The 26,218-nt window shown below is 36.3% G+C and overlaps 1 protein-coding gene across 2 annotated transcripts in view; it reads right to left on the reverse strand.

Annotated features, from left to right (window-relative positions):
* The window catches only part of LOC120427538 (matrix metalloproteinase-2), a 574,651-nt gene that overhangs the window by 339,247 nt on the left and 209,186 nt on the right, over nt 1-26,218 (reverse strand). Inside the window, exon 2 of one of the 2 annotated variants that reach the window (XM_052707879.1) lies at nt 4,002-4,171. The exons of the other annotated variant lie outside the window; for it this stretch is intronic. Coding sequence (XP_052563839.1) covers nt 4,002-4,171 — 170 coding nt within the window. The remainder of the gene's footprint in view (nt 1-4,001; nt 4,172-26,218) is intronic. 2 annotated transcript variants of the gene reach the window in all.

Raw genomic sequence — 26,218 nt, forward strand, 5'->3', positions numbered from 1 at the left:
ATCGAAGTCTTCAAGATGACGCGACACAACAAGGACATCAAGTATCGTGATCAATTGTACCTTGTTCATCTCGAGAGTGGATCGACAACGCCGTCTGAGCTGAAAGCAGTTCGGGCAATTTTCAACATCATCGTGACTTGGGAACGTTATCGTCCAGTGCACCGTGACGTGACACAATGTTCGAACTGCTTGCAGTTTGGACATGGTGGAAGGAACTGTTTCATCAAGAGTCGTTGTGCAACCTGCGGAGGTGAGCACAAAACACAAGCTTGCGAAACAATCAACGAGAACATCGAAGCGAAATGCTTCAATTGCGGCGGCGACCATTCGACCAAGAATCGGAGCTGCCCAAAACGTGCTGAGTTTGTAAAAATTCGGCAGCAAGCGACGACGAGGCACCAACCAAATCGTCGCAAAACACCACCAGCATACATGGACGTGGATTTTCCTGCTTTGGCGTCACCAGGAGCAGGATCTACTCGAGTGGTTCCAAATCTGCAGCCATTGCCGTTGAATCAGCGGCAAAGAGTTACAGAGCATACAACACCTCCAGGCTTCAGTCAGCAACCGAGGGAAAACCAACCAACATCAACGGGTGAAGGCAGTAGTGACCTGTTTTCACCACAAGAACTTCTGAACATTTTTATCGAGATGACAACAACTCTGCGTGGGTGCAAAACTCGCCAGGAACAAGTAAGAACTCTTGGAGCATTCATCTTAAAATACAGTTCGTAGTTTAATCGTTCTAGTGATTTTGAATATTTCAATGGATTTATTTGTTTAGTTCTAGGTTAGGATTAGCTGTTAAGGTGATTTTTTTTTCTTTTTTACCCAAATGTGTTCAATTCAATGCAATAATGTAAAACAATTTGAAGCAAATAAATAAATGTGATCAGTTAATAATAAAACGAAAAATACAACAAAGATGAAGAGCATTTAGCCATACCACTTAAAATGTAAAAGAAATGTAATTATTCTAAGATTGTTCAATAAAGACATATTTAATCTAAAAAAAAAAAAACTTAAAACAATCTAAAACGCATAAATATGAAATTTAAGCGGATGAATTAAAAATATTTTGATTTTGTTTATAAAATTCCAATGTACAGCACCGCAAAATTTTTTTTGCCAAAAAATACATTTATATCAATAGTTACGTATTTTGGAAACTAACGATTGCAAAACAAATGGACAGGTGTATAATGCATTTTTTGCAATTCTGCTATGAAACTGTCAACTTTTACTGTTCTTCGGAAGAGACGAAACGGCCTACTTTTCCTCACAAAAACACAGTGCTGAAAATTAGTACTTTTCAGCACTGTTTGGAAATGTATCATTTAGATGGAAAGAATGTATTTCCATCGGAACCTGATGTTGGCACATTTGCATCTGAACATCATTTTCATCGGATATCAAGTGGAAATCAGTTTTAGAGGAAAAAAACAAGCATAAAGTAACAATAATGTCGTAATCTGTGTGTGAATCACTCATCATCACAAAATACAACTTCATCCGACGTTTTTTTTTTTTTGAAAAATACTACTGAGTCGGAAAAATGTGAAAATGGCTAGAGGCTTGGACGTCAACACATTTTTGTTTCTTTTTGAAAAACTCAGTCAGCGATTTTTTTTTGAATTGCAAAAAATGTTGTATGGAGCTTCTAATCTAATCTAATCTAATCAGACCATAGCGCAGCCAATCTTTCGAAGGGATCCTGGAGAGTGTCTTAGGTTAGATGACGCCTAGCACTCTTCTTGTCATTTATTAACATTTGTAGTGCGCCATTGCATCGGAATGCATTGAAACAACACAAGCGTTAAAGCGGCCAGGCCTACTGCGTAAAGCCGTATCGCAGAGATGACACGTAATTGGGTTGAGTTTGAGCACTGAGTGTTCGAGCAACAACACAATTCTGAATCGACAGGGAAGGAAGAAGCGTGGGGACACACCACCATACGCTCCATGATTTGGTTGTATTCGTTGGGAGCACCATGCTAAGAAGGTTTGGTACTCCGGGACCCTCTGGGATGGGTAGGACGGTTCGTCGCTGTTGCATACAAGTAAAAATTGCATGCAATATGTGGAAGTAGCGAACAGCACTAATTCTTCATAACACTTTGACTAAATATTTTTGAAAAATTCAAAGTGCTCGTGATTCTGGGAACCCCAAACATCACGATTCCTCTCAAATTGAGCCTGTGCAGAAATTTTATTGGTACGAGTAATTGATTTATGATAAGATTTGGTTTTTGAAAGGTGGTAGGAATTGAACTCCGGACCATTCGCTTATCAAACAAACACCGTAACCAGTCGGCCAACGTAAATTTTCTCTACCATCAATTCTAGTACAGGCAACATAAAACAACTCCATTAAACAATTTTTTCATAATCCCTGGGCACTTCTTTGCAGCCCGCAGCATCTTCATAAAAATAATCTCTACCCAAAACCGACGACGTACCAGCACCAGTGCTTCCCTCAGCAGGCAGCTGCAATGCGACGTCGCTAGCCCGAAAAAATAAAATCCATTTCCCATTTGGTGTGAATTTAGTCGCCGTTTTTTTATGTCGTACATGCGACCTAGTCACAGCCTCTAACCATCATCATCGTCCACATTTATATTTGGGTTCCATTTGGCGCACAATTTTTATGTTTATTAATATTGAATCAATAAATCACTCCCCACGGAGCCGCCTGGTATCGGGGCGTTTTATGGGGCGTATGTTTGCTCAACGGCGTGATTTGGCCAACTGGCGAGTTTGACACGCATGGGAAGACGTCTCATTGTGACGTTGGCGACTCTATCAGATGTTCGCACTAGTAGGAGGTATCGTTAAACTGATATTGGTCTTTGGTTTTATGTTAAGGTGATTGTTATGCATTTAACAAAACAGTAATACACTGTATGTTATTGTTTTCAAGTAGATTCCTCAAGTTTTCAGTTAAAATTTACAATTTTTCAAAATAATAATCATAGTATTGAAGAAGTTATGATAAAAAAATCTTTGTTAAAGGATATTGAGTTCAATAGTCTAGAATCCAATACCCAGGCCGGCAGCGAAATTATGGGAAAGTATACTCGACTTCAGACTGGGATATTTCAGATAAAGTTTATCTTAGTTCAGGGTGTAAGGTTGTTATAACAATATTCAATAAAGATTTTCAGTGAAAAAATCTGATAAAATTATAACTTTATTGATAGAATTTATTGAAATTTACAAAATATTTCATATTAAAATTTGTTAAAACAATTTTCAGATTTAGTTCATCTGTTGGATTTTGATTTTAAAACGCACTAAATTTTACTGAACCGTCATAGAATTAAATTCTTTAAAAATAAATAAACCATACAGCAATAAACCCAACATCAGAGTTGTTCAAATCACGTTTTCAAAAACCAAAAAACAAAAAAAATCTCCTGAAGAGTCTTCCCCACCAGATAAGATTGCCCGGCACCCACGACGAGTGATGGCTTTTAATTAGTGAGAGATTAAAAAGGGACAACCCCCCGCCACTCTGCTGGTCTCTTTCTTGGTCAGCTCCAAAATCTACAGAAATGTAAATTATTTTCTGCAACACCCCCTCACGAAGAACAAAAAGACAGATAGCTTTCCGAGTGTTTGCACTGGAAATTTTGCGGTGGACCAACTAATTAGACAAGACGGTCGTCCTTGTTCCTTTTTTCAATTGGGCTTTTTGCAAGATTTCAAAACTCCCTTTTTTCGTCACCACAAATCCTTCGATAAGCGATCGCGGACACTTTTTCCAAGATAACGAAGGGTTTGAGAAGGGATTTGGACGATGAGATGAATTATCCTAACACTCAACTTGTAAATTTTCAAACATAAATCCTGCTGAAAAAATCAAAATTGTTCATCTTAAAAAAATTATAAAAATGGAAACTTCCCTCCTAAAATCCTCCACGAAAAATGTGTACCCACTTCCTGACCACGTGCCACGGCCATCGACCAGAAATCATTCTTATCACGCGCTAGAATCTTACCTTTTTAATAGAAGGACTTCTTTCAGCGGGTGTTCGTCCTCACAGTCTCGGAAAAGTGCACCATTTTCGAAACTTTTCACCAAACTCTTTAATGAGTTCGCAAGCTCTTTCCCGCAAAAGGGAACGTGACTCGTATGCTTATGGTGCGCCGAATTAAGCGATTTCCTTACCTGGAAAAAGATGAGAAAAAGAGGAAAAATTTGATGAGTAAAGAAAGCGTAGCGAGAAAAAAAAATGTTTTAATTATGCCACCGGAGACTATGAGTTGTGGAAAATGCGATTAAATCGTTAAAAATGAACGCGGGTTTTTTTTTTGTAGGTGAAATGTTTGCAGAGGAAGTTCCTCGGTAGGCGAAACATTTCTCAGAAGTGTTTAAATTTGTGTTTTTTTTCCATTCGGACATTTTTTTACCCACGTAGGAGATAAGCAAAAAAAGAACCTCGAGGTTGGGAGGATGGGAGGAGTAAGTACTTATGCCGAGGTTCTTCCATTTGATTAATGCGAAGGTTCCAGTTCGGTTGGGTTGCCCCTCCTCTTGCTGCTAGCAGAGTTTGTAAAAAGCTGTAATGTTAATGGTTTTACTAAGCTTCCTGTTTGCTTTTTTTGCGAGTGGGGGAAATTTATGAAAATTGCTGAAGGCAAAAAAAACAATCTTCTTGCAAGTGGGAAGATTGAGATTAAAGAAAATTGGTCGAAACAGAATGAGATTGTTGAATAAATTAGTGTCACATTATTTAAAAAAAATTAGAGGTAGACTGAAGACAAAAAAGGACAAAAAAAGATTTTTTTTCGAAAGTTTCTAAAAACCTGAAAACAAAACAGCAAACAGCATTAATATCCACGATCCACGACCAAACAAAAAAACACAGAAAATAACAGAAAAAGCAAACACTAAAAAGATCAGAACATTAAAAAACAGCAAAAGAAAACATACATTTATAAAAGGTTTTCTCAAAAATTCATTCCAAAAGAAGTTGTGAATAAGCGATGCTCAATAATTTGATAACAAAAAAACACAAAAGGAACAGCCCATGATGAAGCAGACAAAAACAAAACAGAACATTAAATTACATGAAAACAGGAACAATTAAGAAAAAATCAAAAAAGGCTTGAAAATAAAAACAAAAAACAAGAGCCAGCAGGAGACATCAGGAACCAACAAAAAACTAGTACGTTATAAAAGAAAAAAAAACAAACAGAAAACAAAAATAAAACCGCACGTAAAAGAAAAAATATATCGAAGCATAAAATGCATCACAAAAATAATAATGTAGGGAAGAACACGAAATGCATAATCATAAATAAAAAAAATATTAAAGAAAATATCAAAATAGACCAGAAACAAAGGAATAACTAATAAATAAAAAAAGAAAAGAAAAAAAATAAACGAACAAGAAATTAAGAAAAAAATAAACCAACTGAAATTAAAACAAAATAGAACTCAAAATAATAAATACATCAAACAATAGAAAAAGGTAAAGACAAAATATAAGAAACACAAAAACCATCAAAAATCTACGGAAAAAACAGCTCACAACAGATATCAAAAAAATCTCAAAAAATTGTAAAAAAAACAACAGTTAACTATAAATAACAAAAGAAAACTATCAAAAAGCAGAAAAAAACAAAAATAAACGTAAAACATAAAGTAACATAAAATAAAAAAAGGAAAAATAATAAAGCTGACAAGAATATAAACAAAAGAAAATCCAACAGCAAAAAAATAAAAAAAGCACACAAAAAAAACACACCAAAGAATCAAAAACAACAGAAAAACAAAAAAAAAATAACAGCAAAAAAACTTGAATGAAAATATCAAAAGAGGCAAGAAAAATCCATATAAACAACAAAAACCTACAGAAAACATCAAAAATCAACAACAAAAATAATCAAAGAACTAAAAAAACAGAAAACCACAGATAACAGAAAGGTCTTTAAGAGAGCAGAGAAGAAAAATACTATTAAGAATATAATAACAGATAAATAAAACAAAATTTAACAGATAAGAGATTGAGATACACAAAAACGAACAGAAAACAGTTAATAATAACACTGAAAAAAATAAAAACATAAAATAATAGAACAAATAACAAATAAACAAAAAAAAGTGGAGAAAAACACGAAATAAAGTAACATAAAAGAGAAAAAACAAGTATAAATTAAAATATCAAAACAGGAAAGAGAAATCAATGAAAAAAACAAAAACCAACAGAAAACATCAAAAATCAACAACAGCAAAAAAAAATCATCAAAGAACTAAAAAAACAGAAAACCACAGATAACAGAAAAGACTTGAAGCGATCAGGGAAAACAAAAAAACTAAAGAAAATTAAATAACATATAAATAACACAAAATTGAAAAACAGATGAAGAAAAAACTTCTAGAAAAGAACACGAAGTAAAAAATAAAATATCAAAACTTAAACATCAAAACATGCCAGCAAAAACCATGAAATTACAAACACAACATGAACATGAAAAATCAACAGAAAACAGCACATAACAAGAAAAAATTGTAAACCACGGAAAACAGAATGGACAATAAAAGAGCAGAAATGAATAGAAAAGTAAAAAAAAAAACAGTAAAAAAATTAAAAGATAAAATGGAAAATAAAAAATAAAACAAAAAAACTTGATTTGATGTTAAGCGGAAGTGTAACAATTCAAACATAAGAATTGAAAAACATAACATTATGAATGTATAGAAATAAAAACAAAAAACAAAAAAACAGAAGAACAGAAGAACAGAAGAACAGAAGAACAGAAGAACAGAAGAACAGAAGAACAGAAGAACAGAAGAACAGAAGAACAGAAGAACAGAAGAACAGAAGAACAGAAGAACAGAAGAACAGAAGAACAGAAGAACAGAATAACAGAAGAACAGAAGAATAGAAGAACAGAAGAACAGAAAAACAGAAGAACTTTTCTATACAAGTGTTGAAAAATTCTAAATTTATTTGCAACTGGCTGGAAAACTTGATTTTTCAGCACTAGTCAATACGATTTGTAACGAAAAATTCTTTTGCAGTTCCGCTGTGAAAATGTCAACTTTTCCGGTCCTTCTGGAGAAACAAACGGCCTACTACCTAACTACCAAAAAATAACAGATTTGAAAATCAATACCTTTTAGTACCAGTGCCGAAAAGACCTAATTTTAAGCTGAAAAGTTGAACTTTTCAACACTTGTATCGAAAAGTAAAATTTTTCAATATTGTTTTCTTTTGAACAGTGAAATTACTTTACACAATTCCATTCAAATAGCGGTTTTCGGAAATGCAAAAAGTGTTGTAAGCAACTCGTTGCAAAACTTTTTTTTTTCAGCACTCGTCGTATTTGTCCAACTCGATAAAGCTCGTTAAATAAATGTACGACTCGTGCTGAAAAAATCTTGATTTCGCAACTTGTTGCAAAAACAACTATTTTGCAAATTGCCGCATAAAGTACTACTTAGCATGGTTGGACTGCTTAAACAATATTTTGAAATTTTGTGAAATATCCTTGCAAAGTTTCGCAAAAAGATTTTTTTGCAATTCCGTCGTGAAACTACTTACTTTTCCTGTTATTCTTGAACGACGAAAAAGCCTACTTTTCTGTACCAAAAATAACAGAATCGAATAGCAACACTTTTCAAAATAAATGCTGAAAAGTTCTACTTTTCAGCACTGAAATGGGTGCTGAAAAGTAGAACTTTTCAGAACTTGTTTCGAAAAGCAACACTTTTCAACATTTTTTAGATTTGAACGATTTATTGACAAAATACATGAAAATTTTACTTAAAATTTCACTCAATGGGTGTTTTTCGGAATTGCAAAAAATGTTGTATGGAACTCGTTGCAAAACTTGATTTTTTCAGCACTCTTCGTATTTATCCAACTCGGTGAACCTCGTTGGATAAATGTACGACTCGTGCTGAAAAAATCCTATTTTTGCAACTTGTTGCATAAACTACTATTTTTGAATACAAAAAAATACAACAATGCAACAAAATGCTTTATCTAAACCAGGCATTTGAAATGGTGGAAATTTTGTAATTTATCTGATTCTAGAGTATTGTTTGTAACATTTAAGTTATTCACTACTCTAGCTTAGCTATTACTAAAGCTATTGCATTCATAAGCTACTATTAACAACTCTTGTAAATTCATCCCCTAAAGTAAGCCACAAGTAAGTTTTCCTTCTCGACACTGCTCAAGCAGCGCGGTGAGAAATGATGACTTCCTGTGAGAGGTACTCGTTCAGCACTGCAGCACCGAGGAAATCACCCGAAACACCAGCCCAGGATGATGAGCATGTGCCATGGCATTTTCGTCGGATGCTTTTACTTTTAGTTGGCCACCGGAAGTACCGGATTCTTTGCAAGAGCCTTCATGAATTATTCACTGCTGGCTGCAGGTTTTGGGCTTTTATGGGTCCGGATTTTTGGCTAGCTCTTCCACCGGCATGAGTGATGTACTGTCCGAGACGAAAGAGGGCCACCTGCAACAACGCGGTGGAATTTTTGCTCGATAATTCCTCGGAATGTCGCCGTGGATGGTGTGTGGTCAGCACGGTGAGGAGTGCCTCAGCTGCTACCAGCCAGAGTATATATCCACTCAAATAAGGGAAAACGACTTGATTGACGTGACGTGGTGGCAGAATAATGGACACATTTGCGGCTTATCTATAAAACATGGAGGGAATGTTAGTAGAGAGTTGTGGCATATTTAAGGGATTGAACATTTTTATTGATTTTTTTTTTAGCATGCAAACTAATTTTAGATTATTCAATACCAAAACTTTGACTTTTTTTGTTCATAATTTAAACTTTTTTTTTGTAACATTTTCAATTTTTTTTCGAATTTTCGAGTTCCGAAATTTTCATTAGGTCTATTCCCGTACTTGCAGAATTGCAGAATTTCTGCAGCTTCTGCAGAATTCTGCAGCCAGCATAAGTCACTTTTTTGCAGCACGTTCCCGTACTTTTCAGCTCGCTCTCTTCATCTCTCTCTTTTGCAGAAGTTCTGCAAGGAGAAAAGCAGCAACAAATTTACCTGGGTAGCGCGTTCCAGTACTTTTTTGCAATATTGTACACAGTTGAGTGGATTTACTCAAATTGGGTATTAAAGATTTTTAATTATTTCAAAAAATTAAAATAAAGGGATTCAGAAAAATAGTAATTGAAAGGAGTTTACCTCTAGAACGGGGGCATTATTTTTTTTATTCAACTTAACATTTTATTTAATAGCATGTACCATTTATTAGGTAACTAGAAATTAATTATGCTTAGGTAGAAATCAGACATTAGAAATTTTTCAAAACTTTTACATTAGGTAAAAAATAGTGAGAGATGCAGGTACGTTTTACACATGGACATGGACATTTAGAAATTCATGATTAAAAATATTTACAAAAAAAAACTTATATTTTCAAATTGAGAAACTTAAAAAAAATCTGATGTCTGAGAAATTTAAAAATGCTCATATTTATATCAGAAAAATAAAAATAAATAAAACACAAATTCAAAGCCTCGTTCAAGGCTTGAAAAATACAAATAATTAAAAATTAAATATTTCAAAATGTTTAAAATATCAAAAAAATCATAATTTTAAAAATTCAAAATAAGAAAATAAAGGGTTTCAACTTAAAAGTTCCTAAACTTAAGAATTCTTATATTTTGAAATTCTAAATAAAAAAAATCAAAAGTTTGAATACTTCAGAGCTCAGAACACAAAAAATTCAAAAGCTACAATTAAAAGAAAATTAAAGATACTAAAAAATTTCAAAAATGAGTAAAGTTTTAAAATTCTGTGAATCAAAAATATTAAAATTCAAATATTCAAAAAATAGAAACAGTTAGTACTCTATTTTCCGAAGAACTTTTCAAAGTTTCCAGTCTCTAAAACCTCTAGTCTGAGCTTCTAACCTAAAATATGACTCCAATAAAAATTGTACTTTTTATGATTCAAGATGGCGGCATTTAAAGATTTCCGAATTTCAGAATTTAAATTTCTTAAAATAGAAGAATTCGACAAAACTACATCACATTTTTTGGTTCATATAAGAATACAAATTGGTAGTACCGTTTAAGATACAATGTATTATTTGCCAATTAAATTTACTTATTATCTAAACACGCATATTTAGCCTATTCAAAAACAATTGAAGATCAAAAAATATTCCTAAACAAATGTTTATTTGAAATTATTAAACACAAAAGAAATGTGTCTTTTAAAAGTTTTTTTAAAATAGTTTGTTTTTATAATACATTTTTTGGTTGAGGTATTAGCCGTGCTGTAATACTGACTTTAGTTATCTTTTTTTTGTCAAGTTAAAATATTAACACTAAAAAATCACTATATGATAATGAACTAAGCCTGAAATCGTTCTCAATAAAAACAGACATTTAAAAAAAACTACCCCAAAAATCCATTAATTCAAAATATACAAACGTCCCTTCAAAAAAACTACTTCAATTAAGTAATAATAAAACATAAAATTTATTGCAACTAATAATAAAATGCATGATTTCACCCAACTTGCAACTTTTATGTAAGCGTGTACTCAACACCAAATTGCAGTAACTTTTCAACAAGAAAGAGAAGAGAGAGCTTGCAGAAAAGTACGGGAACGGTTTTGCTGTAACTTCTACCTCTCTCACTGCAGAAGTTCTACCTGAGAGAAAAGTTACTTTTGTTGCAGAAAAGTACGGAAACGCTCTGCTGCCGTTTTTGTGCAGAATTGCAGAATTCTGCAGTACGGGAATAGACCCATTATTTATAATCTTTTGATAAAACCAGTTTTGATTTAATTTTTTTTTACTTACTGGCTTGTGCAGTTTTTCATTTCAGTCTGAAACTATCAATTTCTGATCCGGTTTCAGTTTGCAGTTTGCAGTTTATTTATTTATTTATTCAATTAAGTAACGTAAGACTTCATGTCTTTTAAAATGTTACAATGTTTCAAACGATTTCAATCCTGAGATATTCAACGAAATGCGAAAAAACTCCGTGCATTTTTATCACTTAACATATGAAAATAGTTCCAATCTTGTCGTGCTATCTTGTCACTCCCTGAAAATTGATGTAAGTACGACAACTGGCCAAAGGAATTTCAGGTCAGAACGCGTTTGACGCACGTACAATTTAGACTACCGTAAACATTTGTAATTATAACTTGGGACTCCAGCAACCAACGTCAACCCAACTTCGGGACAATGCACATAATGGTCAGCCAAACAAAACGTGTTTGTTATTGTTTAGATTGCGTGCTTCGTTTTTGTTTATTCAAGGTCAACCATCAGACGTGTGTGGAGTGCGCCCCTAAAGGCAACGTTCGCGTGCCTCGAGTTGTTTGACGGATGGAGGTGGAAGAGACCTCCACGGATTTTTACAAGCTCGTGGCGATAGTGGATAGTTGTAAATTTGGTTTCGACCCGATTAACAAACTAACCCGATTTGGAACCAAGGTGACCTGCTTCTCTGTCAAAGATTTTGACAAGTTGCAAGAGCTACTCAAGAAGAAGAAAGTGGAATTCTACACCCACGATCGGCGGAGTGAACGAAATCATCGGGTGGTTCTTCGTGGTTTTCCTGATGAACTGAAACCGGACGAGGTCAAGTATCTTCTGAATAGGGATCTCAAGCTGGACGCGCTGGAGGTGCATGTCATCAAGCGGAAGGAAAAGTCTGCAATGAAGGTTGTGGCAAACACTATCATACGGTGGCAGGCCTACCGGAACAAGCGGCCGAACGTTACTCAGTGAAGGAACTGCTTGCAGCTGGGCCATGGGACCAGGAACTGCCACCTGAAAGGCAGGTGCAACAACTATGGGGGACCCCACAAGACGGACGAGTGCAAAGTCCAAGAAGCAGAGCCGAAGCGGTGTGCCAACTGCTCTGAAGCCCACGAAGCCACAGACCGCAGCTGCCCCAAGCGTGCGGACTTCATCCGGAGGCGCCAGCAGGCGTCAAAACCAAAACCGCCGGCAAGGAAGGCGGAGAAGCAGAGTCCAGCAGTTCCAGCATTCACGCCGGCGGAGTTCCGTCCGCTGCCGGGCGCAGTTACGGATGGAAAATCGAAGGATCGCCCTCGACCCGCAGGAAGCAGCCAAGGTGGCTCGCGGGACGGTGGAGCCATGGAGGAGGAAGCCGGGGAGGTGCTCTACAGTTCGGCTGAGCTGTGGGGCATTTTCTCCGAATACATCGGCAGGTTCAAGACCTGAAAGACCCGCTTGGACCAAGTAACCCTCGTCAGTTACATGATCTCCAAGTGTGGATTGTAAGGAGTTTTTTATTATTATTATTATTATTATTATTATTATTATTATTATTATTATTATTATTATTATTATTATACATTAGATTCCTAACCTGGTCGTAGCACCTGAAAGGAACCAATAAAAATAAATTATGAATAAAAAAAAAGGTCAACCATTTAAACGCGTTTTTCTCGGAACGTCGAATTGGTGGGTGCGACAAGATAGCACGACGACGTCGAGTTGGCAGTTGGATGTTTGCAGTTGGCAGTTGGCAGAAACCGGTTTTCAACTTTCAGTTGTCAGTTTAAGTTTTCAAATTCTGGTTTTCAGTTTTTAATCTTCTGTTAGTTGTCCCCTAGAAATTACTCGTTTTCTGATTGCACCACTATTCCGTTTGCCGAAATTGAATTTCCACCCAGATAAACATCGCAAACAAACTGCCCATTTCTCTCTCACTACAATGCACCAAAGTGACGAACATTCCAAAAACAACCACACAAAAAATAAAACTAAAATAAAATGAATGTCAACGACCGAAAACGAAATCACACTGCCCGCACACACACACACACACGCCCACACTCTGTACGTCGTCCTAACCTCAAAATAAAATGTTCGATAATTTGACAAACTTTCCCTGTCTGTTGGAATTTTCACTTCTCTACCAGCCCGCATTTTTCAATCAATTTCCCACACTCACCCTTTTTATTCCGCCCAAACTATTTTCCTCGACGTTCAACATGGAACGTCAATTTCCTGCTTTGCGTCGCCGACTGCAGTAGAGAACGAGATTTAGTTTTGTTTTCCGAAGGGGGTGGGTTTCCCACTCACTGGCAACACTGCCATCTCGGGTGGCAGTTGAGCAATTTGCTTTATTTTGTTTCAATTTTCACTGCGTCGTGTCGTGGACTGCAAGAAAAAGTGGTGAGTTTGTTTTTCCAACCTCCAACCCGGCGAAAAAAAATATCGCGCCATCTTTTTCGGGAAAAGTTGTGTGTTTTCCCACGCCTTTTCCTCACGTAGTTTTCGAAATGAATATTTCATTCGCACTCTTTTTTTACGCTCATCTCAGCTGTTTCGATTGAGTTTCGTCGATAAAAAGGCAAAAAAATCACAAGCGTGTGTCGAAGTGAAAGGAGGCCGTTAAATGTTTTTCACTTTATCTCCAGTTAGGTCGTGGAAAGAAGACATAAAAGTAAAGCGGCGCGTGTGGGGGTGGCAAAAAATCAGCATCGATTTTCATCGTAACTGGGAGGAGTTTGAATTTGGGCGGAAATCGGAGTGATGAAGCGTGCGAGTGTGGGAGGTTGAAATCGATTAAAAAATGGTGCACAGATGGCACTCTCTACGAGGTGTGAGAAAATTGAAATGAAAATTTTAGGAAATTGACTTTAAATTGCTACCTGTTGAGCTTTGGCAGGCAGATGACAGTTAAGTCTCATAAAAAATGACAAAAACGTGAAAAAAGTGCCTTTGAGATCACTTTAGACAATTACATCTCGCTAAATTTTAATTTCTTTGCATAATTTACATTGCTTGAAATTTATTAATCTCATTTAATTTTAAAGCAGCACTTCAAACAATTTTTTAGGAAAAATCCTTCCCAAAGAAGGATAAAAAAACAAAATTTAACATATTTTTTCCATCTTCACCAGCTTGATTGCGCAATTCCTTCCTCATGAAAGCCAAAGAAAACGTCTGTTCCAAGGTGTGCAGCAAACAAGACGCCTTGTCTTGAATCCTCACCGAACAATCCCGGAAATCGTTAATCTTCTGCTGGTCTTCAGGAGAAACTAGTTCAAGACGGTCTAGAGAACGCGCGACGCCCGCTCGCTCGCCAAGATAGTAATTGAATTAACATAATCGGAAAAGCTGTCTGAGCTGGTTTAAAGGGGGAAACGAGAGAAAACCCCCGACTGTCAGCTATGGTTCTGAAGGGAAGAAAGGCTTTCCACGTCCAGTGGAGGGAAAAAGTAAAATAAATCACAATTTTGGGAGTACTTTTCCGAAAGGGTGGAACATGCAGATTCGGAAAACGTTTTGATTGATGGAAATTCCTTGTTTGGCGGGGCACCAACAACGTGTGTGAGCAATCATTTTGATGTGATCGCTCGCGGGATGATTAATTTGGAATTCAGGGGAGCATGGATTCGATTGAGGAAGGCTTTCTGTCAATTGATACGAGGATTGAGAATTTATTGCTGTATTTATGGTTGATTAAAAATATGTCCGAATAAAGAAAGCTGAAAAAAATTAAAGTTGTTTTTAATGTACGACTAAGTTAAGAAACAAAGTGAAAACTAAAAAACTTAAATTTGAAATAAACCCAACTAAACATTCAAAATAAATAGTAGAAAAACACTTATTTTGTTTCGATTTCCTTTTACTATTTTCTTTTTTTTTTCTTCTTGTCTGCTTTTCATCTGTCCATCTGTTCTTCTGTTCTTCTGTTCTTCTGTTCTTCTGTTCTTCTGTTCTTCTGTTCTTCTGTTCTTCTGTTCTTCTGTTCTTCTGTTCTTCTGTTCTTCTGTTCTTCTGTTCTTCTGTTCTTCTGTTCTTCTGTTCTTCTGTTCTTCTGTTCTTCTGTTCTTCTGTTCTTCTGTTCTTTTGTTCTTCTGTTCTTCTGTTCTTCTGTTCTTCTGTTCTTCTGTTCTTCTGTTCTTCTGTTCTTCTGTTCTTCTGTTCTTCTGTTCTTCTGTTCTTCTGTTCTTCTGTTCTTCTGTTCTTCTGTTCTTCTGTTCTTCTGTTCTTCTGTTCTTCTGTTCTTCTGTTCTTCTGTTCTTCTGTTCTTCTGTTCTTCTGTTCTTCTGTTCTTCTGTTCTTCTGTTCTTCTGTTCTTCTGTTCTTCTGTTCTACTGTTCTTCTGCAAAAAATGATCCTTTTAGCAGGGAATGTATTTTAAATTGAGTTCAGCTGATTTTTCGTAAATTTTCAACTTTGAAGGGGGGTAACAAAAACTTTAGAGCAATTCCAGCTCAAATCAGGAATTTTTCTGGTACTTTTGTACCTGACCCTTTCCGATTTCAATGAAACTTTTTAGGCATGTTTTCCTAGGCCTATATAAGTTATTTTTGTGTACATGGAGCCAATTGTACTCGAAAATGACATTTGAGAAGGGCGTAAGTAATTTAAATATTTTTGTATTTTGTATTTTGAAAATAACTGTAACTCAAAGCCGTTACATCGTATCAAAAAGTGGTCAAAGACAAACTTGTAGGAAATTGGACGGGCTTTCTGAAAAAAAAAATACACTGAAAGAAAAATACACGCCACTTCCATGAGATTTTTCAATTTTTAAGTTTAAAACTTAATTTTGAAGGTGTCTTCACGATTTTTTTTGTTCAAAATTTTTGAGGAAATAGCCTGAAATTTAACAAAATGACTCACGAAAAATGCGGGATGGTATGTCTCTCCTAAAAAAATACAAAAATCATTTACCAAAACTGTTTTTTTGAAAGGGGTCTAAATGTCAAAATTTTCAAAAACCGATAGTGAGAATCGATTCTCCAGTCAATTTCACATAAAAGTCTCCATATTGACCATTGTGCTATGTCCAATCCTTGTGAAGAAACAGCGGATTTAAAAATAAAAATGTTGAAAAAATGGGGTTTTTGATGGCTTTTTGCAATTTCTATGTGACAGACTTGCCGGTGATATTTTGATATTTTAACAACCCTGCTCATAACTGAGAATAGTATATTTTTTTCAATGTGGTAAAACCCTGGATAGTAAATAAGCTTACATAAATATTCAAAAGAGTCAAATTAAAAATCTGTCGAAGACAAACTTATGGGAAATTAGACGAGCTTTCCGGTATAAATATTTTCGAGATGGAAAAATCAAGTCTGTCTTATAGAAATTGCAAAAAACCATCAAAAAACCTATTTTTTTTCAACATTTTTATTTTTAAAACCGCTGTATCTTCACAAGGATTGGACATAGGACAACGGTCAATATGGGGACTTTTATGTAAAATTGTCTGGAGAATTGATTCCCACTATCGGATTTTGAAAATTTTGACGTTTAGACCACTATTCAAAAAAACAGTTTTAGTAAATGATTTTTGTATTTTTTTAGGAAAGACATACCATCCTGCATTTTTCGTGAGTCTTTTTGTTATATTTAAGCTATTTCCTCAAAAATTTGGAACGAAAAAAAATCGTGACATCACCTTCAAATTTAACTTTTAAACTCAAAAATTGAAAAATCTTATGGTAGTGGCGTGTATTTTTGTTTCAGTGTATTTTTTTTTTTTTTCAAAAAGCCCGTCTAATTTCCTACAAGTTTGTCTTTGACCACTTTTTGATACGATGCAACGGCTTTGAGTTACAGTAATTTTCAAATTACAAAATACAAAAATATTTAATTTACTTACGCACTTTTCAAATGTCATTATCGAGAGTATTTGGCTCCATTTACACAAAAATGGCTCTGATTTAAGCGTAGGATAACATGCCTAAAAAGTTTCATTGAAATCGGAGAGGGTCGGGTACAAAAGTACCAGAAAAATTCCTGATTTGAGCTGGAATTGCTCTTTGTCAACCTTAATATTAAATAGTATTTTGAAAAAAAAAACTATGGTTAAGGTCTGGCAATTGAAAACATTCGGGTTTTACTGATAACTGATAGTTGATCTTTAGAAGTTAAAAAAATAACATTAAATTGTTGTATCTAGTTGTTATTTATCATATTGATAATAATAATAGGCTATATTTTTACTTCACATAAATCTATGATAAGCACTTCTCAAAAATCTATTAACAAGTTTGTGCAACTTTTGAAAAAACACTTAGTGCGAATGAAGATTCGTAAACATTATAAACTACAATTTTGAGTCCAAATAAGCTCATTAAACGATTTTGTATTAGCAGATTCAGAAAAAAAGCAAGAGAAAGAAATAGTTCCTCAAAACAATAAGGCTACTTTAGTTAACGTTTCATTGAGTGATTATTAATTAATTGTGAAAGAAACATATCTATTACTTTTCACATTTGATTATTGTTAGTTTTGGCATTGTCAGAAAAATTCCCGGGTCCCGGGAATTCCCGGAAAATGGCTAAATTCAACTCTCGATTCCCGGGAAATTAAAAATCTCGCGAATTGTCACCGCCTAGGTTAAAAAAATTGTGAGCAGATTTTTATTTGATATTCTAAAATGAAAATTTGCTTTTAATTAGTGAAACTACAAGTTTTTCTCGAATAATTTACTAAACAAAAATACTGTGATACCGTCATCAGGGGTGACATTGAGTCTGGGGGGTGAGATACCGTAAAAACTCGACTTCAAGTGGCTCACAAGTTTCTCCAAGGTTAAGAGCAAAACTACCCTTCATTATCCCCTCCTTAATTTCGTCGTCGTCACCAACTTTTCCACCAGGAGAAGGTCCTTTTTCGTTTTTCGCCTTGTTTCGCACTTTTTTCCCTTCTCTCGCGGTCATTTCTCAAGAAATCAAGACTTTATAGCCCCGGCCCATAATCCAGCAACTTTGCACAATGGCACAAGTGGTTTTTCCCCCTCCCTTCACTTTTCCCCGCTCGGCTTTTCCTCTCGAAGAAATAGTGGGTGCCAAGAGAGGGACAAGCTTTTGTTCTTGCGCGAGCTCAAAGTAACAAATTATCGCCTTGACTCAGCAGCTTTTTTGTCCCGAGAAGTGGAACGACACACACACACAAACCTTGTTTCTCGCACTTTGTTCAGTTTTTCTTGGAAAGTTTTGCAGTGGAATTTTCCCTTTTTTTCATGGTTCTTGTTGCTGAGTTGCTTTTCTGTATTTTTTTTGTGTAAATAATTTTGTATTTACCTTCTACCTGTTGAAATTTCTAAAATTTGCATAAAAATATTAAATATTTTAAAGAGGATTTCGAACGTCAGATCAAAATTATTTTGGATGGCGATATTTATGGTAATTTTACAAGTTCTTTTTCAAAAATAAATGAAAAACGATAAACGTCCTCGCTGTCACCACTGTTAAAAGGATTAGTTTTCAGCTGGACCAAACGTCATCGCAACTGAAGCTCAAATAACACGCAGCAAAAGTGGCGTGAAGCAACAAGACGAAAAGGAAAAAAAGTTTCTCCGTACAAAAGCTCGTGCAACACAGAAAAAAGTGAAATTATCACGCTAATTAGATTTATGCCAGTGGAGCTTAATTACTGACCAACAGCATCCACGAAAGAACAAGAAAAAAACAACTTCTTTTTTGTTTGCAAGAGTCAGTCACTTGCTCTCCGAGGAAACAAGCAAAAATGTGGGTGAATTTCAAACGAGGAGACTGGCCTTATCCGCCACCCACGCGTAATGATGGCATTTTTTTTGCTCGCTTTTGGAATGTTTTACTTTTAAAAAAGACTTTTGTGCGAACCGTGACACCAGCTTAACGGAATAATGGGTGGCACGTAAAAGTAGGAAGAATAAAGAAAAAGAACAAACATTTTTCAGTAAGTAACTGTTACGGTACAAATATCCAAATACTTCGAGGAAAACCTCCCGGGGGCCAATTGTCCTGGGTCTGGGAAAAAAAGACTACAAACGCGAGTGTGGGTGGGAGTGATTTGTGTGCTTAAGAATGTGTCGGAGGCAAATAAAGGCCCGGGCTCACGACGAGTGTCGTAATTCGTTTTAATTGTCCTGAAATGTAAATAGCTTGTGCTGTGCGAAAAGTAAGGGGAATGAGCCAATTTGAGGGAAATTCAGCAGGCTTTCGAGGGGATTTAAGTGTCATTGTTTGAATTGCTTCCCTTCCAATAAAAATGGTACAAGTTTTTTCAAAGAACTGTATGAATCTCAATTCCATTATAATTTTCGATTCAAGAACAAACTGGACCCAAACACCTGGCTGATTTTATAACATCTCCGACGTCCAATTTGTACACTTGAGACAAGAGTGTCGAAATCATCAAACTTCATGACTCATTGGAAGTTTTTATTCAACAACCCATTTTACAATGGCGTCGGTAGCACGGTATAACACTCAGGTGACTGAATCTTGAGAAAGGGTTGCCAGATCGTCATGTTTTACCTGTTATCGAAATGCATTTTGATAAAAAAAAAAATATTTTTTGATATAAAATATGCCACCTAAATGACCAGGGTTGCCAGGTTCTCAAACTTTATTGTCCAATTACATTCAATTACCTATTCAACGATGGGTTGCATAATAGTTCTAGCATCATTTTAGCGAGCTTGGCGTCATAAAAGCACATAACAAACACTGAGTGGCCTTTCCTCGAGGCAGAGTTTTTCTAAATCATAACTCATCGGAAAGGTCTTTCAAATACCTAACTAACGATTGAACAAGATATTCAAATCGGAATTTCATCAAAACTACTCAGTACTTTAGTCATTTTTTTTAAATAACACTGAAAAAGAGGACGGTAGGGGAAATATACCTATTTTAAGCCTAATAAGCGGTTGTGTTTGAATGATGCTGGATAATCTGGAGTTTTCCTTGAAATTTACTAAAACCAAGTACACCAATGAGTGGAGCAACTTTTTGTGAACATTTCTGTTTATTTTCACATATATTAAAAGTTATTCTGTGAGCAACTTTCTACGAAATCGGCCGATTTCGATCAATTTTATTTTTTGTATTTTTTGGTTTGACTTAAACTTTGTGGGGGCCTTCCCTATGACTAAGGCTACCAACTCTTGCTGAGCAAAAATCCGTACATTTTGTCGATATGACACCATGATATAAGACAAACTGTCAAGGAATTATTTAGATAAATTTAAATTTTTGTGAATTAAAAATATAAAACTGTATCGTTTTTACAGCTTACAAATTCCACTTTGCTATCAATGTGCTAATGACATTCTCGTTCAAACATATTCACAAAATAAACCGTGATTTGTTGAATCAAATCTTCATTTTTTGTTAAACCCTTAAAAGTTCACGGAATGTCAAGTTGCTTTTTAGGTACGAATAATATCAGTCTCAGTGTTTTCGCGAAAACATTTCTAGATTTTTTTTATTGAAAAGGTCCAATAAACATGTGCAACACAATATCTTAAAAAAAACTTTACATTTGCTAATTTGCTTTATAAAGCCTTTGGATCTTTTATTGAATTTTTTTTTTTTTGAATTAAATATACTTTATTGAATCTTTCTTATAATAATTACATTTGGTTTACATAATAAGTGGTCAGCTGTGGCTCTTCAGCTTTAGTTTGCTTTTCGTGATTTAAACACTGTTCATTTTTATAACTTTAAAAGTATATGATTTATCATTTTTGTAACACTAGGTACAATGAGGAAAAAAAAATGTTAAGAAAACATAACCTAACCTAAAACTAACTTAATCTTACCATAAACTAAACCAATCCTTGAATCAAGGGGTATTCAGATATAGCACATTTTTCCCTGAATTTCAAACATTTTTCTTGAATCTTCTGATCCAACATTTTAACTTCTGCTAATTCATGAACCTCACTTGATCTTGTCCAGCCAGGAACATTCAAAACCATTTTGAGTACCTTATTTTGGACACGCTGGAGCTTCAATTTATGAGTTCTAGCGCAACACTCCCAAACAGGTACTGCATACTCAATAACGGGGTAAATTATTTGTTTGTAAACTACTAACTTATTTTTCAAAGATAGCTTTGATTTTCTGTTAATTAAAGGATACAAACACCTGATGAGAATGCTGCACTTGTTCAATATTTTATCTACATGCTGCCGAAACAAAAGTTTCGAGTCAAGTATGAGACCTAAATAGACAACTTCCTTTGACCAGGGTATCGAAACATCATTCATTTTAATCAAAACATCATCCTTTGGGACAAATCTGGCCGATTTGGAAAGTGGAAAAATGATGGTTTGAGTTTTGGCTGCATTTATGCGAATTTTCCAGTCGCCAAAGTATTCGGAAAGAACGTCAAGACCCTTCTGAAGACGGCCAACTAAATATCTGGTTATTTTACCCTTATAAATAACGGCAGTGTCATCAGCAAAAAGTGACAACACACCATTACCAGGAAGAGTAGGCAAATCAGATGTAAAAATATTGTACAGAAGTGGGCCAAGAATACTTCCTTGGGGAACCCCAGCATCAATGTTGAATAATCCAGAAGCAATCCCATTCAGAAAAACCCTAAACGATCTCTCCGAAAGATAGTGCTGGATAATTTTGATAAGATACATTGGAAAACCGTACAAATACAGTTTATGTATCAAACCATCATGCCAAACATTGTCAAAAGCCTTCTCAACATCCAACAAAGCCATAGCAGTTGATTTAGACTCAAGCTTGTTCTGCTTGATGATTTTGGTTACTCTCGTAAGCTGATGAGCAGTATTATGTCCCTTTCGGAAGCCAAACTGCTCGTTCAAAATTATATTATTATCGTTGGTAAAATCCAAAAGCCTTGAATAGATGACCTTCTCAAAGAGTTTGGACAGACTACTCAAAAGACTAATGGGGCGATAACTTGTTGGCGATGTTGGATCTTTTTGAGGCTTCAAAATTGGTATGACTTTGCCCAGCTTCCAATTGGTGGGGAAGTAACCAAGTTGCAAACATTTATTGAAAATATTGGCTAGATGTTGAAAGAACTGATCACTCTGTTTTTTCAACACCAGATTAAAAATGTTATCAAAGCCTGGAGCTTTCATATTTTTCATTTGTTTAACTGCAACTTTGACTTCCTCACCAGAAACATGGGAATCTGCAGGAAATTCAAAGGTAGAGTCATTGATTGTTGAAATACTATTGCCAACTGATGTTTCTTTACGGCTGGTCATGGAAGCGCCAAGATTATGTGAACTAACAAAATGAAGCCCAAGTGCATTTGCCTTTTTCTCGGATGTAATCAAAGGAGAATCCTCAACAATAAGAGGAGGAATAGGCTTTGGTTTGTTTTTAAGAACTTTTGAAAGTTTCCAAAATGGTTTTGAATAATTCCCAAGCTGGCTTACATGTTTTGAAAATTCTTGATTTCTGATATTGTCAAGTCGGTCTTGTATGATTTTGTTCAAATTGTTCACTGAAATCTTTTTGTCATAGTCCCCAGTCCGTTGATATTGTCTCCTATAAACATTCCTAAGTCTAATCAAGTGTTTAGTATCTACGTCAATATCAGTTACCTTAAAATTAACAGGAACCTCTCGAACGTTGGCAGCCTCTGCTTGGTTGATAGCCTGCTGGATCACCTCCAGCGAACGATCAATATCGGCAGAAGTTTCCGGGTGTTGATCATAGTCGATGTTGCTGTCGACCACTTGCTGAAACTGCTGCCAGTCAACGTTGTGGTAATCTTTCCGGGTTGGTTGCCGCTGCGGAGTAACGGATGCTCCAACCTCCACAACCACCGGATAGTGATCAGAACTCAACTCTTCAAACACCTCAGGATGAGCCACGTTCTCAGCCATATTGGTAATGAAGAAGTCGATGATTGAGTGATTCCCAGACCGAGCCACCCTCGTTGGACGATCCGGACTCACAACGTTGTAGTATCCGTTTTGCAGATCGTTGTGCAGAATCACTCCGTTCCGATTCCTCCTGCTGTTGCCCCAAACTTCATGCTTCGCGTTGAGGTCACCAGCAATGATGTACTTTGCGCTCCGCCGTGTCAGCTTCTGGATATCGCTCTTCAGTTTTGCTGCTGAACCATCTCTGGCATTCACCTGACGTGGACAGTATGCAGCAATGAAGAGTACTGGGCCAACCGAAGTGGGAATTTCCACTCCAACGGCCTCGATGATGTCCAGCTTAAAGTGTGGCAGCCGGCGTGGCTTGAGATCACGATGAACAGCGACAAGCACACCTCCTCCTCCAGAGGTGGTCCTATCGAGCTGCGTCGCGATCTTGTAGTTTTGCAGATAAACTTTTTCACCGGGCTTCAGATGAGTTTCCGTGATGGCGGCTATGTCGATCTCCTTCTCGCGAAGAAAATCCACCAGCTCTAAATTCTTCCTCCTAATGGAGCAAGCGTTCCAATTCAGCAGCTTGAGGGACCTACGATCCATACTGGATGACGAACGAGGTCAGCACTTCAATCTGCTGGGTCTTGGTTTTGCATCCACGCAGTGCAGCGGACATCTGTTTGAAAATATTGAGGAGTTCGGTTGAGGTGTAAAGATCATTACCATTTTCCTCAACTGCTGGTTCTTGGGTTGGTCTTGGCTCCTGGCTGAAGCCCGGTGGTGGCGGTCTCGGCTCCTGGCTGGAACCCGGCCGTGGATGATTCACCTCAGCTCTCTTCCTGGGATCCAACGGCAACGGTGCCAAGTTTGGGACCTGGCGTCGCGGTTGAAGAGGTGGAAAATTTTCCTCCACCAGGGCTGGAGGAGTTCTACGACGCTGAGGCTGATTCTTCGTCGATGCTTGCTGCCGAATTTTCACGAACTCAGCTCTCTTGGGGCACTTTCGGTCGGTTGACGAGTGCTCACCGTTGCAGTTGAGGCACTTCACCAGCGAATCTTGGATGCACTGGGATGTGATGTGCGCATCGGTACCACATTTGGCGCAACGACGCTTCAGGTGGCAGTTCTTACCTCCATGCCCGAAACCCAGGCAGTTGAAGCATTGTGTGACGTCACGATGCACTGGTCGGTATCGCTCCCACGACACGATAATGTTGAAAACCGCTCGAATTGCCTTCAGCTCAGGAAGCGTCGTCGATCCCTTAGCCAAATGCAGCAGGTAGAGCTGGTCACGGTACTTGATGTCTTTGTTGCGTCGGCTCATTTTGTGCACGGCCAACACATCCAGTTTCAAAACTTTTAGCTCGGCAGCTAATTCCTCCACTGGCATGTCGTACAGACCTCTGACGACGATTTTGTACGGCTTATCCATGGCGACATCATGGGTAAAGTACTCCGCCTCGTTTTCGGTCAAGTAATCCTTGACCAGTTGATAGTGCTGCCTGGATTGCACCAGCACCTTAAATCCGTCCTGACACAGACGAATGTTGCCTAGGACTTTCCCAGACTTGATGAGTTCAACCAGCCCCGCTCGAAAGTCGATCGTTGCTGCTGATTGCCGCACATAAAAAGGAGGCAGTTTCTCCTTTCGCTGTTTCACTTCGTTCTCCTTTGCTTCCGCTACCTGGTCCTCGTCAGGCAGTCCAGCGAACTTGTTGTTCTTCAATAGCTGCTCCTCGTGGGACGAAGAGTTCTCCTCCTCCTCATCCATCGGTACAGTACCGTCGCTCTTTTTCGTCTTTTTGCTGTTCGATGTCACTTCCAAAAGCACCTTCCTTTTGGAAATCCCCGGTTTTTGGCCATCAGTTGAGGCCTCAACCTTCCTTTTGGAAATTCCCACTTTTTTGCCTGCTTGAGCCGCAGGTAGGGCAATATTGCCGGCGTTTTGCGCCGGGACGCGACGAGTCATGTTGATTCAGACAACCTTCACCAACGAATGCTCGGATAACAATGATCTTTTATTGAATAAACACGTTTTGTAAAGAATTTGGAAAGAACAATAATTGATAATCTACTCTGAAATAAGGAATTTCTGGAAAACTATCCAAGTTATCTCTTTAATGTCGATCTGACAGTGAAATAACATTGCAAAAGCTTTGGCCAAATTAAAAAAAAATACAATTTATTTTTTTACAGCTATTAAAATTCCGTACAAATCCGTATTTTGCGAAAAATTCCGTACAAAAATTCCGGCCTGTTAAAAATCCGCGAAAAGGGTTGAAAATCCGTACGGTAAGGAAAAAATCCGTACAGATGGTAGCCTTACCTATGACCAAATAAGCTATTTTGCGTCATTGGTTCACCCATACAAGTCTCCATACAATTTTGGCAGCTGTCCATACAAAAATGGTATGTAAATATTCAAACAGCTGCAACTTTTGAGTGAATTTTCTGATCAATTTGGTGTCTTCGGCAAAGTTGTAGGTATTGTTGAGGACTTTTGAGAAAAAATAGGTACAAGGAAAAAAATTCGCAGGTTTTTTATCAACTTTTTTTTCACTAAAACTCAATTTCCCAAAATACGTATTTTTTGATTTTCGAAATTTTTTGATATGTTTTAGGGGACAAAAATCCGCAACTTTTGAGTCATAGATAAACATGGTCAAAAAATTTGCAGCCGAGTTATAATTTTTAAAAAAAAACAGTGATTTTTGGAAAAAATCGAAGTTTTATGCAAAAACAAGTTTGACATTTTTTTAATGCAAAATTGAATTTGCAATCGAAATGTACTTTACAGATTTTTTGATAAAGGGCTCCGTTTTCAAGATATAGCTATCGAAAGTTTGATTTTAGTGAAATATTTGCAGTTTTTCAATTTAAAAAAAAAAGTGACTATAAGTGACCATTTCTAAAAATATTTTTTTTAGATGTTCAGAAAATTTGCTATAAAATTGTCTAAGAGACATTAAAGATTGGACCTCGGGTTGCTGAGAAAGAGCCGGTTTAAGAAAAAGAAACACGAAAATTAAAGTTTTCTTAATCTCACCAAAACAACCCACCATTTTCTAATGACGATATCTCAGCAACTAATGGTCCGATTATCAATGTTAATGCATGAAACATAGGTGAAATTTTTCGATCTTTTCGAAAAAAATATTATAATTTTTTTTAAAATCAACACTAACATTTTAAAAGGGCAAAACATTGCATATTACGCCCATTTGAAATGTTAGTCTCAATTTAAAAATTTCAAAAATATTGTTTTCAAAAAGATCGGAAAATTTCACGAATGTTTCATAATTTAACATTGTAAATCGGACCATTAGTTGCTGAAATATCGACGTTAGAAAATGATGGGTTGTTTGGGTGAGACTTAGAAAACATCAATTCTTCTGTTTTTTAACCTTTGCATGGTCATCTCAGCAAAGTTTTAAAATCAAAAAATATATAGATTTTTATTTTCTCAGTTTTTCAAGTTTTTTTTTCAAAAGTAGGCATACATGTGCACTAATTTAAAAAAAATGAAAACTGCGACTATTTTCAAAACAGTTATTTGAAAATGGCTATAACTTGAAAACGGCGCACTTTTACATAATTTCACCAGAGTACTTTTTGAT

The sequence above is a fragment of the Culex pipiens genome, chromosome 2 (genome assembly GCF_016801865.2).
Source record: "Culex pipiens pallens isolate TS chromosome 2, TS_CPP_V2, whole genome shotgun sequence".
Classification (NCBI taxonomy): Eukaryota; Metazoa; Arthropoda; class Insecta; order Diptera; family Culicidae; genus Culex; species Culex pipiens.